The sequence below is a fragment of the Odocoileus virginianus genome, chromosome 23 (assembly GCF_023699985.2).
Source record: "Odocoileus virginianus isolate 20LAN1187 ecotype Illinois chromosome 23, Ovbor_1.2, whole genome shotgun sequence".
NCBI classification, from domain to species: domain Eukaryota; kingdom Metazoa; phylum Chordata; class Mammalia; order Artiodactyla; family Cervidae; genus Odocoileus; species Odocoileus virginianus.
The window spans coordinates 1,493,077-1,507,805 of record NC_069696.1 but is presented as its reverse complement, the minus strand read 5'-3'; the positions used below and the strand labels follow the sequence as shown (position 1 = coordinate 1,507,805).

Genomic DNA, 14,729 nt, shown 5'->3' with positions numbered 1-14,729 from the left:
ATTTGGCACTGAGCAGGCACTTAATAAATGGTTTCTAAATGTCAAAAAAGAAAGGAATTGTTGAAAACTACTCAACAGGAAAATCCTTAAGACGTCTGACTTTGTGGCATCACACACACACCCCCCCCCAGATCCTCAAAGGGGGGAAATAAAAACTTGCTGTCTTAAAGTAGAAGGTCTCTAATGACCTATCAACAATCTAGAGGCTGCCCACAAAATAAACTTCAGTTTTTAAGGACTTTCCAGTTTACAAAACGGTTTTCTATCCAGTCTTTACAAAAACTCTGCAAGACAGATCATTTTCACCCCGATTTACCTAAAAGGGAAAACTGAGTTGGAGAGAATTGAAGTCATTTGTCCACAAACACCCATCGTTGGGAACTCACCAGTTACTGCTGTGAAACCAGCCGGCTGGGTACATTTAATTAGTTCAATAAAGCAAGTCAACTGAGTGGAACATGCAGGGCAGCCAGCCAGGGGCACTGGGGGATAAAAGATGACCCAGACACATCTCAAGGACTGTCTTGGGAGTCTAAGCCACAGAACATAATAGCCAAGAAAGACACAGAACCTGATGGGCGTTCCAAGCATAGAACATACAGGGAGAACCAGGGGACAGAGATGTTTGGTCCAGGGGGTGGGCCCAGGTGAGACGCGGAGTAGGATATTCCAGCAAAGGGAACATCAAGAGTAAAACCAGGGGGTAGTCATGTTAACAGGCAGAGAAGCAGGAGAGACAGAAAGGGCAAAAGAGGAAAGAGATGGAGTGGGCATAGTGAGACACTGATTTCAAGGTTCCGGGAACACCTCAGTGGAGGTATCTAGCCAGTCGCTATAAAGATGGGTGTGGAATGGGAGAGAGGAGAAATAGGAATTCAAGGCTGTAAGAATTCTGTTCAGAGTGAGAATGAGGCCAAGGAATGTGGAGAAGACAACCTTGAAAATGGGGGAGGAGGAAGAGGAAGCTGAGTGTGGTCTAGGAGGAAGAAACAGAAGGACAGCGATTAGTGGATCAGTGGCCCCTCCCTGGATCTCAACTGTCAGAAGATGGAGGTTCAGTGAACAGGTCTTCATTCAGTAAGATGCAGGATGATGAAGGAGGAGGAAGAAGCCATGAAATGCAGGCAGTAAAAAAATCACTTGTGACACCCAAGGGAGCAGTTTTGGTCCAGCCAAGGAGGATGTAAGGCAAATTAATGCAACTGAGGAGTGAACTCGGAGAAGGCAATGGCAACCCACTCCAGTACTCTTGCCTGGAAAATCCCATGGACGAAGGAGACTGGTAGGCTGCAGTCCATGGGGTCGCTAAGAGTCGGGCATGACTGAGCGACTTCAGTTTCACTTTTCACTTTCATGCACTGGAGAAGGAAATGGCAACCCACTCCAGTATTCTTGCCTGGAGAATCCCAGGGACGGGGGAGCCTAGTAGGCTTCCATCTATGGGGTCACACAGAGTCAGACACGACTGAAGCAACTTAGCAGCAGCACCAGAGGAGCGAACTGGATTAGAAATTATGGCAAATTCCAGGACTTTGACAGGGCAAGTGGCTCAGTCATGTCTGACTCTGTATGACCCCATGGACTAGTCCATGGAATTCTCCAGGCCAGAATACTGGAGTGGGTAGTCTTTCCCTTCTCCAGAGGATCTTCCCAACCCAGGGATCAAACCCAGGTCTCCTGCATTGCAGGCGGATTTTTTACCAGCTAAGCCACAAGGGAAGCCCAAGAACACTGGAGTGTAGCCTATCCCTTCTCCAGGGGATCTTCCCAACCCAGGAATCGAACCGGGGTCTCCTGAATTGCAAGCGGATTCTTTACCAACTGAGCTAAATGATGGCAAATTCCAGGACTTTGACAGAGGCTACAACAAAGCACAAAATACATCTTCAGACCTCTTGCTGCCTCTGGGGGTCCTCAGTTCTTGTCATTGTTCCGTTGCTAAATCGTGCTAAGTCACAAAGTCTCTGCAACATCATGGACGGCAGCATGCCAGGCTTCCCTGTCCTCCACTGTCTCCCGGAGTTTGCTCAAACTCATGCCATCCAGCCATCTCATCCTCTGTCGTCCCCTTCTCCTCCTGCCCTCAGTCTTTCCCAGCATCAAGGTCTTTTCCAATGAGTCGGCTCTTCATGTCAGGTGGCCAAAGTGTTGGAGCTTCAGCTTCAGCACCAGTCCTTCCAGTGAATATTCAAGGTTGGTTTCCTTTAGAATTGACTGGTTTGATCTGGCTGCCTACTTTATTATTCCCTAGACTTTTCTCTAAATGACTCTTTTCGACTCAAAGCTGCCTCAAAAGTGAAAGGTCTGCCACCTCAGAGTGACAAGTGTTCTGAGTAACAACAGTAGCTCCTTTGAAAAGAGTCTTCCACCTGCAGGGAGACTGTATGGACAAGACACCTGAGCATGGATGTAAATTCACTGTGTCACCCTGCCATCACCTGTGTCCCTTCATCACCCACCAGTGTCCCAACCGCCTACCTGGCACCCAAATGCTGGGGGTCCTGTTTCAAACACAAACACCCCCAGATTCAAAAACCAAATCACAAGGCAAACAGGCTCAGTCAGACATGGTGACAAGAATGCTGAACTCAGAAGAGACATCTTCAGACTGATCCGCTCTCCCTGGTGGTCAGTTTCTTTAAACATCAAGGCAGATGCTTGGACTAAGAGGCCACTAAGATGTCTTTCTTCTTAAAAACAAATAAATAAAAACCAGCCATGATTTGGGCAGTTATTAAAACATTCTGGAGATGGTGAAAAGAAAGCAGCTGAACTTGGGATCAAGTGGAAGGTGTCAGCATGGCTTCAGGGAAAGGAGAGGAACAACAGAGACCTGGAGTGAATACTGGGGGGCAGCCCCAGCTCCACAAAAAACAGGACTCCCTCTTTCCCCGGGGGCAGGTGGGGCGCCCCCTCCAAGTGGGTGTCTGTTTGTCTTGCTCTCGTCTGTTGAAAGGATACCCTGGCCCCCCATCAGCATGGCCTGCAGTGGGAGGAACCTTACCCATCGTGTTGTTGGCTCGAGAGCAGGTTGTGCGCTTCAGGATCTCATGCACCTAAAACAGACAACAGCGAGGCTGTAAACACCTGCGCCACATTCTGCAGCCCCAGCCCGGTGTGTGTGTGTGGGGAGGGTACCCAGGCAGGTGCCAGCTCACAGACTGCAGGTCAAGCGCATTCAAACAGAGCATCTAACCCCTCACACACACTCCACACCTTGCCCTGCCTCCCAAAAAATGAAGAAAAGGTTGTATGTTGACTGAAGTTACAGGAGGGGAGGGGACCCCAGACCCACACCCCTCTGTGATGGCTTGGGAGGACGCTTGGGGGTGGGGAGAGGCAAGGAGGAGGGGTGCCCTCCTCATCAGCCCCAACAGTGCCCTGCTGCTGAGGGGTCCTGGGCAAGCTCCGGGAGGGTCCTGAGGGCCCGTGGTCCCCTCTGTAATGGAGCTATCTCTCAGAGATGTTTGGAGGAACCAAGAAAGTGCTTTGGCAATTGGAAAAGGATCCCCTATGTCTTGGTCACTGGGACTATTACTTCTCTGCTTTTTGCCTGAGCATCTTGCCTCCCCAGGCAGAGTAGGTCTCCCAGGTCCTCAAGACTCCACGTCTGAAAGACGTGGAGAAATTTTGGGCACACAGTAGACAGCTGCCCGATGACCACAGCTCATCAAGAGATCAACAGCCCCTGAGTGGGGAGCTTCTACGGACCCTGTGAGGGCAGAGTGCTGAGAGCATCCAAACCAAGGAAGCCCAGGGGGCAGCATAAACCTGCTGGCCAACTAGTGCCCTCCAACAGGTCCCAAGTCTGTGCCCAGCTCTAAGGAGATGCCAGGGATGGAACTCTGTGCTGGGACATGTGACTGGGCTGCCCAGACAGCCACAGGGAAGAGGGCACAAGGACACGGGCCTAAGGAGATGCTGGCAAGGCCCTCAGACCAAAGTCTGGGGCAGAGCAGACCCCAAGACACACCTCAAGCCTCTTTCTCCCCCTGTCACAGAGTGGGGTAGACTGGGGAATGGGCAGGAGGGGAAGGAAGAAGCCTCCAGGACGAGATAAGATGTGTTATACCATCACCATTCACACTCCCACATTCCAGCCACAGAACAGAAGGAGTGGAAAATAAATGACTTCCAGCAGAAAGGGGCCCAAGAATGTTTAATTCGCTTATAATACGATGTCGTATTCAACAGCAATAATAATTAGGAACAGCATTTATATGGCAGTCCATTATTTTACAAGCACTTTGCAATTGTTGGGGAATTTCCACAATGCCCTACAAAACTTCCCCCCTAAGACGTGGGACCTGAGCCGTGGTGAGAGTTAAACTGCTTGTAACAGCATCAACCAGGACAATGGGAGGCTCATGCTTTTTTCCATAGGAAGATAAAAGAAATCATATGCCCATTTTAAATCTTCCTAGAACACCAGGCCAAGAGAACTGGAGTGTTTTCCTGCCCATTCTGCAGGCAGAGTCAAGGCTATGTTTTCAGCATGACTTAGAGATGTTCTGTGGCTTCCTGCAATCCTCTGTCCCTGTTCACCCTGCTCATCACCCTGCTGACATGGAAGTCCCTCTAAGTTGTTGCTGTCGTTCAATCCCTAAGTTGTGTCCGACTCCTTGCAACTACAGGACGCCAGGCTCCCTGTCCATGGACTACAGCATGCCAGGCTTCCCTGTCCTTCACTATCTCCCTGAGTTTGCTCAAATTCATGTCCATTGAATTGGTGATACTATCTAACCATCTCATATTCTGCCACCCTCTTCTCCTCTTGCCCTCAATTTTTCCCAGCCTCAGGATATTTTCCAATGAGTTGGCTCTCTGCATCAGGTGACCAAAGTACTGGAGCTTCAGCTTCAGCATCAGTCCTTCCAGTGAATATTCAGGGTTGATTTTCTTTAGGATTGACTGGTTTGATCTCGTTGCTGTCCAAGGGAGTCTCAAGAGTCTTCTTCAGCACCACAATTTGAAAGCATCAATTCTTTGGAGTTCAGCCTTCTTTATGATCCAGCTCCCACATCTACACATGACTACTAGAAAAACCACAGCTTTGACTAGATGGACCTTTGTTGGCAGAATGATGTCTCTGCTTTGTAATATGCTATCTAGGTCTGTTATAGCTTTTCTTCCAAGGAGCAAACGTCTTTTAATTTTGTGGCTGCAGTCACCGTCTGCAGTGATTTTTGAACCCAAGAAATTAAAATCTGTCACTGTTTCCAATTTTTCTCTATCTATGAAGTGATGGGACTGGATGCCAAGATCTTCATTTTTTGAATGTTGAGTTTTAAGCCAGATTTTTCACTCTCCTCTTTCACCTTGATCAAGAGGCTCTTTAGTTCCTCTTTGCTTTCTGCCATTACAGTGGTATCACCTGCATATGTTTGGTTGTTACTATGTCTCCTGACAATCTTGATTCCAGCTTGTGATTCAATCAGCCTAGCATTATTTTGCATGATGTACTTTGCACATAAGTTAAATAAGTAGGGTGGCAATATACAGTCTTGATATACTCCTTTCCCAGTTTTGAAAGTCAGTTGTTTGATACAAGGTTCATTCTTATTCCTCCTCTAAGTCCTTCCCAAGGGAAACATGATGCCGTGTTTCCATTGTTAGCAGTGCTCCCGGGGCCCATCTTTCTCCTCTTCTGTCCGTAGGCTGGATGCTCTCCAGGTGTGTAGAGGACAGACATATAGTGAAGAGAGATGCCCTACAGCTCAGACTGGGGCCGCAGGGTCCAGGCCCTAGGCAGATTTTCATTAGAATCAACCATCCTGCAAAATCCAGAACCCTGGCTTTGAAAGGGAAAAAGACAGAAGGAGAAGACTGGAAAATGCATGGCATGCATGTCTCCCACCTTCCCTCTAGGCCCTGTGCAAACACCCCAGCAATTACCACAGCCATCCAGCCTCACCACCTTCAACACAGCTCAATAATTAGCCCCCATGATCATCTGTGCTATACTTATTTAGTTTGGATTTATTATATTCCAATGGATAAACTAGAAAATTTCAGGAAAGCATCATTTTGCATAGAGGAAATAAATTAACTTCTGTTGTTTATTAATGTTTCCTGGGGTTTTTGTTGGTTGGTTTGTTGGTTTTAGTTGCTGCTGTGCAGTCTTGCCCGTCCTGTAGCTTCTGAGACTTTTAAAATATATGTTTCAAATATTTAAATAGTTTAATAAAACAACAAAAATGTAGAAGAACGGCCATCATCACGAATGTTGGCTTCTATTGAACAGGCTGGTAACTGTGTCCTTGGACAAACAGTCCAGTTCTAACATTCTCTGACACATCAATGCCCAGGACCCTTTGAGGATAAAAGAGTCACAGAGGCACAGCAGTGAACACTCCTTCAGACACGAACAATATGCCCGAATTTTTTTAATTCATTACATCAGAGAGCCTCAGTTTCCTCAACTGTCAAGCAAGGGGGTCATCTGACTAGCTGAAAGTCCCTCCACCCCCGGCCCCGAGCTCTGATAGTCCCTGCTTTTATGATTCCAAGAAGGGCCCGGGTGGGACAACCATAAAGAGGAGATATCCTTCACAACCTGAGACTATGTCACTACTGAGACTGGGAAGCTCCTGGATGCTACTCCCAGTTGCTAGGCAACTCCAAGCAAAGGATGATGGGAGGCAGCAGGGATGGAGACAGATGCCCTGTCAAAGGGGATTCAGGCTTCCCCACCCTCTCCCGAGCCCACCACAACTGCTTAAGCACCTGGTTAGCTGGTTTACTTACAATGCGACTACGGGTGGCATTATCAAAGAAGGTGTCCTTGTCCTGGATGTTGTACCTGCAGACACCAAGAAAGCCTGTCAGTGCATTTCATTACTATATCCTTGTCCTGGGACCACTTGTCACCCCAGGCCCAGGGCAAGCGTCTAGAAAACAACATAGCTAGATGGGTAAGACACACACACACACACTCACACACACTTATGATGTTTACACTCTTTCCAACCCAGTAATTCTGAAAACTTTTCAGAGAAATTTATCATTAGGAAAACAAATTCAACAGAAGGAAAAAAGTTCCCTACATTAAAACGTTCCTTTCAAAGTTACTTATAACAAAGATTGTGGAGGGAATATGCAATTCCAAAACCTAAAGGATAGATTATCATGCAGCTGCTTGAAAATTATAATTAAGAAAACTTTACAAATACTGTAGAAACGTTAGACTAAGAGAGGAAAATATTACACGATGACAAGTTTTAAAAACAAAAGTAGGTAAAAAGGATTCCCATGTGTGGACAAAGACAGTTTAAAAAAAAAAAAAACAGCAAAGAAGAGTACAGTTTCTGGATGTTGGGGTTATAACTGTTTTTTAAATTTTCATTTACTATTGTCCCTGTTGTTGCAAAAATCATAATACATACCAAACTCCTAATTATGTAAGACCTGTGTCTGTTCTAAACTTCAAATGTTGACCTTGCACTCAAACAAAAACAAAAACCCACCTCTGTGACTCTGCTTAGGGCATTGTGTTGGAGGGAACACAGATGCCTGAACCATGCCCCCTCCCCGGGAGCCCAGGCATTGAGGTGTGTTTCCAAGTCATTAACGCAGAGAAGAACATGACCACTTGTAGACCATCATTATGAAAACTCAGGAGATGGACAGTATGTTTTCATTGGGTGTTAAGAACTGGTCTTGAAGGAACCCAGAAGCTGAGTGGTGGAGACGTGTGGGAGGCAGCAGGTCGGATGTTCAGGCAGATGTGGACGAAGGGCCCAGGGAAGGGAGGACACAGTGCAAACGAACAGCCGGCCAGGAAGTCAACGTGTCAGTCCCAGTTCAGCCATTTAAGGCAGCGTGACCTTGGACGGACCCGGAACCTTGGCTTCCTCTCTATTATAGAAGGACGGTTATATCTGGATGGCCGCTTCACAACCCGACCCCCACAGCCCCCGCTACTCACAGGTACATTTTCTCCCTGGAGAACGGGTACGAGAGGTTCTTCATCCGGCTGTTACTGTGCTCGGGTACTCGGGGCTTCAGGGGCGCACTCAGTTTGTGCAGAATCTTGTTGAACGTCTTCGCAATGCTGCCTTGTGACTTGATCTCGTACATCTGCGAAGGCAGAGCTACCAGTGAGAGAAGGAGAAGGCCACATCCGACACTCAGTGGGCAGGACTTGCAGCCAGAGCTGCACGGGGCTCAGATCCCCCGTAAGGGACACTCGGGGGGAAGGACGAGCCAGGGAACCCAGGCAGAGCGTCCTGCCCTTCCTCCACTGCTCCCACACAGAGGCGAACACCCTCAACTATTTGCACGAAAAGGAGGTGACCTTCGCAGGAAAGGAGGAGTGCAGTGAGGGGTCCACACTTCCTATACGGCTTCGTTACATCGTCACAGGAGGCCTACTGTGTGATGTCATCGTGTGTGTGTGTGTGTGTGTGTGTGTGTGTGTGTGTGTGTGTGTGTGTTTAGATGTGTGTTCAGTTTCTCAGTCGTGTCTGACTCTTTGTGACCCTATGGACTGAAGCCCATCAGACTCCTCTGTCCATGGGATTTCCCTGGCAAGAAAACTGGAGTGCGTTGCTATGCCCTCCTCCAGGGGATCTTCCTGATCCAAGCATAGAACCTGAGTCTCCTGCATCTCCTACATTGGCAGGTGGATTCTTTAGCACTAGTACCACCTAGGAAGCCCATGATGTCACCATACTAAACACTTTATTTTTTTTTCTTTATTTTTATTAGTTGGAGGCTAATTACTTTACATCGTTACAGTAGTTTTTGTTATACATTGAAATGAATTAGCCATGGATTTACATGTATTCCCCATCCCAGTCCCCCCTCCCACCTCCCTCTCCACCCGATCCCTCTGGGTCTTCCCAGTGCACCAGGCCCGAGCACTTGTCTCATGTACCCAACCTGGGCTGGTGATCTGTTTCACCCTAGATAATATACATGTTTCAATGCTGTTCTCTTGAAACATCCCACCCTCGCCTTCTCCCAGAGTCCACAAGTCTGTTCTATACATCTGAGTCTCTTTTTCTGTTTTGCATATAGGGTTATCGTTACCATCTTTCTAAAGTCCATATATATGTGTTAGTATACTGTAATGGTCTTTATCTTTCTGGCTTACTTCGCTCTGTATAATGGGCTCCAGTTTCATCCATCTCATTAGAACTGATTCAAATGAATTCTTTTTAATGGCTGAGTAATATTCCATGGTGTAAATGTACCACAGTTTCCTCATCCATTCGTCTACTGATGGGCATCTGGGTTGCTTCCATGTCCTGGCTATTATAAACAGTGCTGCGATGCATACTAAGCACTTTACCCAAGTGAGCTCCAACACGCACTGTACCCAGCTGGGTAGATAATCTTACTCTCCGGTTATGATGAGGAAATCAAGTCTCAGAAAGGTGAGAAGAGTGAATAAAGGTCACACAGATGGTAACTGGGTGACTGTTTAGGTTTAACACTTGTCAATCCAATCTCAAGTCTGTACCCTACAACTAGACCACACCCCATGTGATCATCCAGCATCACTTCTCCTGTGCTCCTCTTAGTAATGAGTCGGCTTTCAAAGTACTGAACACCTAATGAGGGCTTTACTCAAGCACCTTCTTGAGTAAAGGAGTACCTTTCTTGAGGAAAGCACAGCATTAGCGCCAGGATAATCACTATAGAACCTATAGTATTCGTTGCTCAGTCGTGTCCGACTCTTTGCAACCCCATGGACTGTAATCTGCCAGGTACCTCTCTCCATGGAATTCTCCAGGCAAGAACACTGGAGTGGGTGGCCATTCCCTTCTCCAGGGGATCTTCCGGACCCAGGGATCGAACCTGGGTCTCCTGCTTGCAGGCAGATTCTTTACCATCTGAGCCACCAGGCAAGCCCACAGAACCTATAGTTTCTTATAATGCATAGAGCATGCTTGCCTACAGTATAGCATCTGGTCTTTCTAATTCACAGATGCTGTCACCAAGACACAGAGGTTGTACTCTTCGTAGCAAAGCTTTGATGGATTAACATTAAACACAAATTTTTTACACAAGCTCTCCTTCCAAAGGGCTTCCCAGGTGGCACTAGTGGTAAAGAAGCCAGATGCAGGTTCGACCTCTGGACTAAGCTGGATTGAATTTGTCCTGTTGCAGTGGATGACCAGAACAAGAGCCACACTCAGATTCTATGACATGAAAGGAAGCCAGTTGTCTTCTCTTTCATGATATCCTCAAGTTGCTTAAATCTCAAGAGGCAGTAAAACATGTATGAAGCACTTGTAAGATCAATGGAGACAAATGGCACAGAAGGGGCACAAAATGCTTCAAAGGTTCAAAGAGAGGAGACAGCAAGTCCAGCTGAGGGATCGGGAAAGTGCTTCATAGAAGAAGCAGCATTTCTGCTGGGCTTGAACAGAAAGGGCACCTTCCTTTTTCTTTTTTGTTCTTTAATGAAATCATGATAATTTGGGGCAAGGAGAGAACCTCCCCAATCTAACAACTAACATAAGCCCAGTTTATTTATTTCTTCTAACACTTTTTTCTATGTGTTTTAATTTCAATTACAAAATTAACACAGTTCAAGTAAACAAGGAAATCAAGATCAGGGTCTTCCTTGGTGGTCCAGGGGTTAAGAGTCTGCTCTTCCACTATAGGGGCACGGGTTCAATCCCAGGCCAGGGAACTAAGATTCCTCATACACTGAGGTGCAGTCAAGGAAAAAAAAAAAAACAGAAAAGAAAGAAAAGGGGAAAAAGAAACAAAAACCATAAAGTGTATTAACTAATGTTAACAGCTTCCTTTCACTTCCAACCTCACTCCAGAGGAAACTTCTATCAACAATTTGGAGTATGTTTTATATACTCTCTCTCTCTTTCTCTCATACTGAATCCCTTTCTAACACACCTGTAATGGCATTTCACGTATTATCCTACAATTTGCTTTTCATGTGCAGCAATGCATCTGAGACACATACCTTTCCAGGTCAGTCCATGTACAACCACCTTCATGAAGGCACCGTATTACACAGCAGACACACGTTCTAACTTGTTGAGTTCCTTCCCTAGGGATGGGCATTTATTGTAGCCTCTACACATGCTTTGACCAAACTTCTATTAACCTTACCTTACAAATACTTCTAATGAATAAGGCTTGAACAAATATTGGCAAAGACATTCCAAGCAAACACAAAAGCCGGGAAGTTCAAACTGGATTTAAGAAGGGTTAGAAACAGCCTAGGTCTTAGAAAAGACCCGGATGCTGGGAAAGCCTAAAGGCAAAAGGAAAAGGGGGTGGCAGAGGACAAGGTAGTGGATGGCATCACCAACTCAGTAAGTCTGAGCAAACTCCAGGAGATAGTGAAGGACAGGGAAGCCTGGTGCGCTTCAGTCCATGGGGTCACAAAGACTTGCATGCCACTTAGTGACTGAACAACAATAAAACCAGCCTGGTTCTTGGGCCCTTGGGCCCTTGGGGTTCTGATGGAGGAACCGTGACTGTCATACAGAAAGGCACATGGAGACCAGTGTGTGGAGTGGAGGGTGCGGTGGGGCTGGAAGTGCCAAGAAGCTGTTAACCTTAGTTAATACATCAACACTTTTATGGTTTCGGTTTCTTTGTTTACTAGAACCGTGTTAATTTTGTTGTTGTTCAGCCGCTAAGTCGTGTCTGACTCTTTGTGACCCCAGGGACTGCAGCACGCCAGGTTTCCCCGTCCTTCACCGTCTCCCGGAGTTGGCTCAGATGCATGCCCAGTTGAGTCAATGATGCTATCCAACCATCTCATCCAATGCTGCCCTCTTCTCCTTTTGCTTTGCTCTTGCAATAAAAACCAAAATTCTCACCACAGCCTGTGGGGCCCTGTAGAAGTCTTCACACGTTTTTTGCCCCATGGTTCAATGTTTACCGCACCCAGCCACTGGCCTCGTGAAGTATTTTTAGCAATCTGCACCCTTTGTCTCCTCCCTCTCCATCACCGACTTCTGTTCACACTTGAGTTCTCACTCAATTGTCACTTCCAAGGGGAGGTCTTTCCTGGCTTCCAGACAAGGTCAAGTCCCATCTTCATAGCATTTTTGTGAGCCCAAATTCCTCTCCTTCACAGTGCTTATCACAGTTGTGATTTTAAACTTATTTGAATGATTATTTGACTCATGTCCAGTCACCCCACCAAACAATCTTGATGAAGGCAGGACTCTGTTCAAACCATCCCCCTGGTTAAATGAATGAACAAATGAATGATAAATCTCCAGGGACCCAGCATTGATGATAGCAGTGGCTGCCACTCAAGGGGCCCATCCTGGGGACAGGACAGTCATAAGGTAATAGGCCTTGGTAGGAAGAAATCAGGCTGGAGAATAAAGCCACAGCCCAAAGTCCCTGGCCAGCTGAAAGGTTACTCACCAGCTGCAAAGGCTCATGGGAGCCAAGCCTCAGCAGAGGCCAGGACAGCCTGTACTCGGGAATTAATAACCCAACACCTGCCCTAGGATCGTGTCCTGGCAGAAGGTTAGCTGAGCACCTCCAAGCTGGTCTTGACCTCCTCTTGGCAGTGAATCCAGAAGAGCTCCCTAGAGAATGGGGCTAAAGGGAATGTGGCCTGTGGCATGTCTTTGGAGGAACCAGGAATGGATCCAGGATAAATTCTGCCTGTTCCTGGATGGGGAGATGGGTGCTTCGTGCATGCGTACTAAGTCACTCCAGTTGTGTCCAACTCTGCACGACCCCATGGACTATAGCCAGCCAGGCTCCTCTGTCCATGGGATTCTCCAGGCAAGAATACTAGAGTGGGCTGCCATGCCCTCCTCCAGGGGATCTTCCTGACCCAGGGATCAAACCTGCATCTCTTGCAGTTCATGCATTCGCAGGCAGGTTCTTTACCACTAGAACCATCTGGGAAGCCCCAGTGGGTGCTCCAAATCCCTGCAAATAGCATCATCCACCTCCAAGAGAAATGTAAATGGTTTCGAAGGACAGAGTCAAGTCGACCTCCACCCCACGGCCCTGCTGCAGGCCCTACACACACGCCCGGGCAGGCACCCCGGCCCACTTCCCAGACCGCAGAGATGCTCATTGATGCAGCTTGGCACAGGCCCACAGTCAGACACAGCACGCAGCCCCATGCACAATACCATGGGTGCTAAGCTTGGAGGACAAAGCACGTGCTTCCTCCCCTCAAGGCTTTGCACGTGTTGTCCCTGTTCCTGGAGTTCCTCCCCTCCTGCTCCACCTGGCCACCTTTCTTCTCCTTCTCCACCCAGCTCAAGTACCAGCTTTCTCAGGAAACCTTGCCTAGCATCCTACGAATGAATACTGCATTCTAATGTTGGCCACACTTCTGTCTAACTCATGGTTCACTCGTCTGTCCTCCCAACAGACTGTGGGTGTCTGAGGAGCATGCCCTGTGTGCAAGGCATGCACAATAATGTCTGCAGAGTGAATAACCAGGGTGCTGGCCATTGCTGACACTAACGAGCTGTGTGACTTTGGGCAAGGTGCTTTCCCTCCCAGATTCTTCATCTCTAAAGAGAGAATTGGGGAACTTCCACTTCCCACTATGACGGACTAACAGGGTGCAGATTTACCCCAGCAGAGCCAACCAAAATACTCAGACCAAAAAAACACAAAATAGAGGTTGCTACGGTTGGAATATTTCTGTTCCCACAAAATTCCTATCCTGAGTCTTAATGCCCAGTGATGGTTAGTGGAAGGGGGGGCCTTGGGGATGTGATTAGTTCATGAGGGTGGAGTCCTCATGAGCTGGATTAGCACCCTTCTAAAACAGACCCCACAGAGCTCCCAGACCCTTCCTCCATGTGAGGACACAGCAAGGAGGTGTGAGCTATGAACCAGGTACCCTTCGTACCACCATGCTGGTACCCTGGTCTCAGAATTTCAGTCTGCAGAACTGGGTGAAGGAAAGTCTTATTGTTCATAAGCCCCCCAGTCTGTGATATTTTGGTGGTGGTTGTTCAGTTGCTCAGTCATGTCCAACTCTTTGTGATCCCATGGATGGCAGCACACCAGGCTTCCCTGTCCTTCACTATCTCCCAGAGTTTGCTCCAACTCATATCCATTGAGTCAGTGATGCCATCCAACCATCTTATCATCTGTTGCTCCCTTTTTCTCCTGCCCTCCATCTCTCCCAGTATCAGGGTTTTTTCCAATGAGTTGGCTCTTCCCATCAGGTGGCCAAAGTATTGGCACATCAGCTTCAGCATCAGTCCTTTCAGTGAATATTCAGGGTTGATTTCCTTTAGGACTGACTGGTTTGATCTCCCTGGTATTTGTTGGAGCAGCCCAAGAAGACTAAGACAGCAGTTTTGAAGATATCAGACCTCAGGCAGCAACGACTTCCTGAGAGAAGGAAACAAGATGAGTCCTGGGCTTGCTGCAGCTCCCTGTCCAGAGAAAGGTCCAGGGCTCCAGGGCAGGAAGGGGAAACAGGTGGAGCCCAGCACACTTCCTGGGCTGAGGAGGCTAAGCAGTAGGTCAGGGAAGACCAGGGCAACCAGAGCTCCCAGGACAGAGCAGCCAAGGGGAGAGAGCTTCATGAAGAATCCTGCAGACAGTCTTCCTGAGAAGCTGCCGGACACTAGATAAAACCCATCTGCAAGGCTGGGAACAGCCCCTCTTCCCACCAGCCTGGATGGAAAGCTCACCATTCAAGGGGCATTGTGGCAGAGTCCTGGGGTCCGCTCAGCAGTGGGGATAATTAGCCCACTTCACAGATTATAAAAGACAGAACTTGACTAAATGGCTTTTAAAGT

The 14,729-nt window shown here is 47.7% G+C and overlaps 1 protein-coding gene across 1 annotated transcript in view; it reads right to left on the bottom strand.

Annotated features, from left to right (window-relative positions):
- The window catches only part of ANO2 (anoctamin 2), a 331,055-nt gene that overhangs the window by 229,575 nt on the left and 86,751 nt on the right, over positions 1-14,729 (bottom strand). The window contains exons 5-7 of the mRNA XM_070454162.1: positions 7,928-8,079; positions 6,748-6,802; positions 3,005-3,056 (exon numbers count right to left, since the gene is read on the bottom strand). Coding sequence (XP_070310263.1) covers positions 3,005-3,056; positions 6,748-6,802; positions 7,928-8,079 — 259 coding nt within the window. The remainder of the gene's footprint in view (positions 1-3,004; positions 3,057-6,747; positions 6,803-7,927; positions 8,080-14,729) is intronic.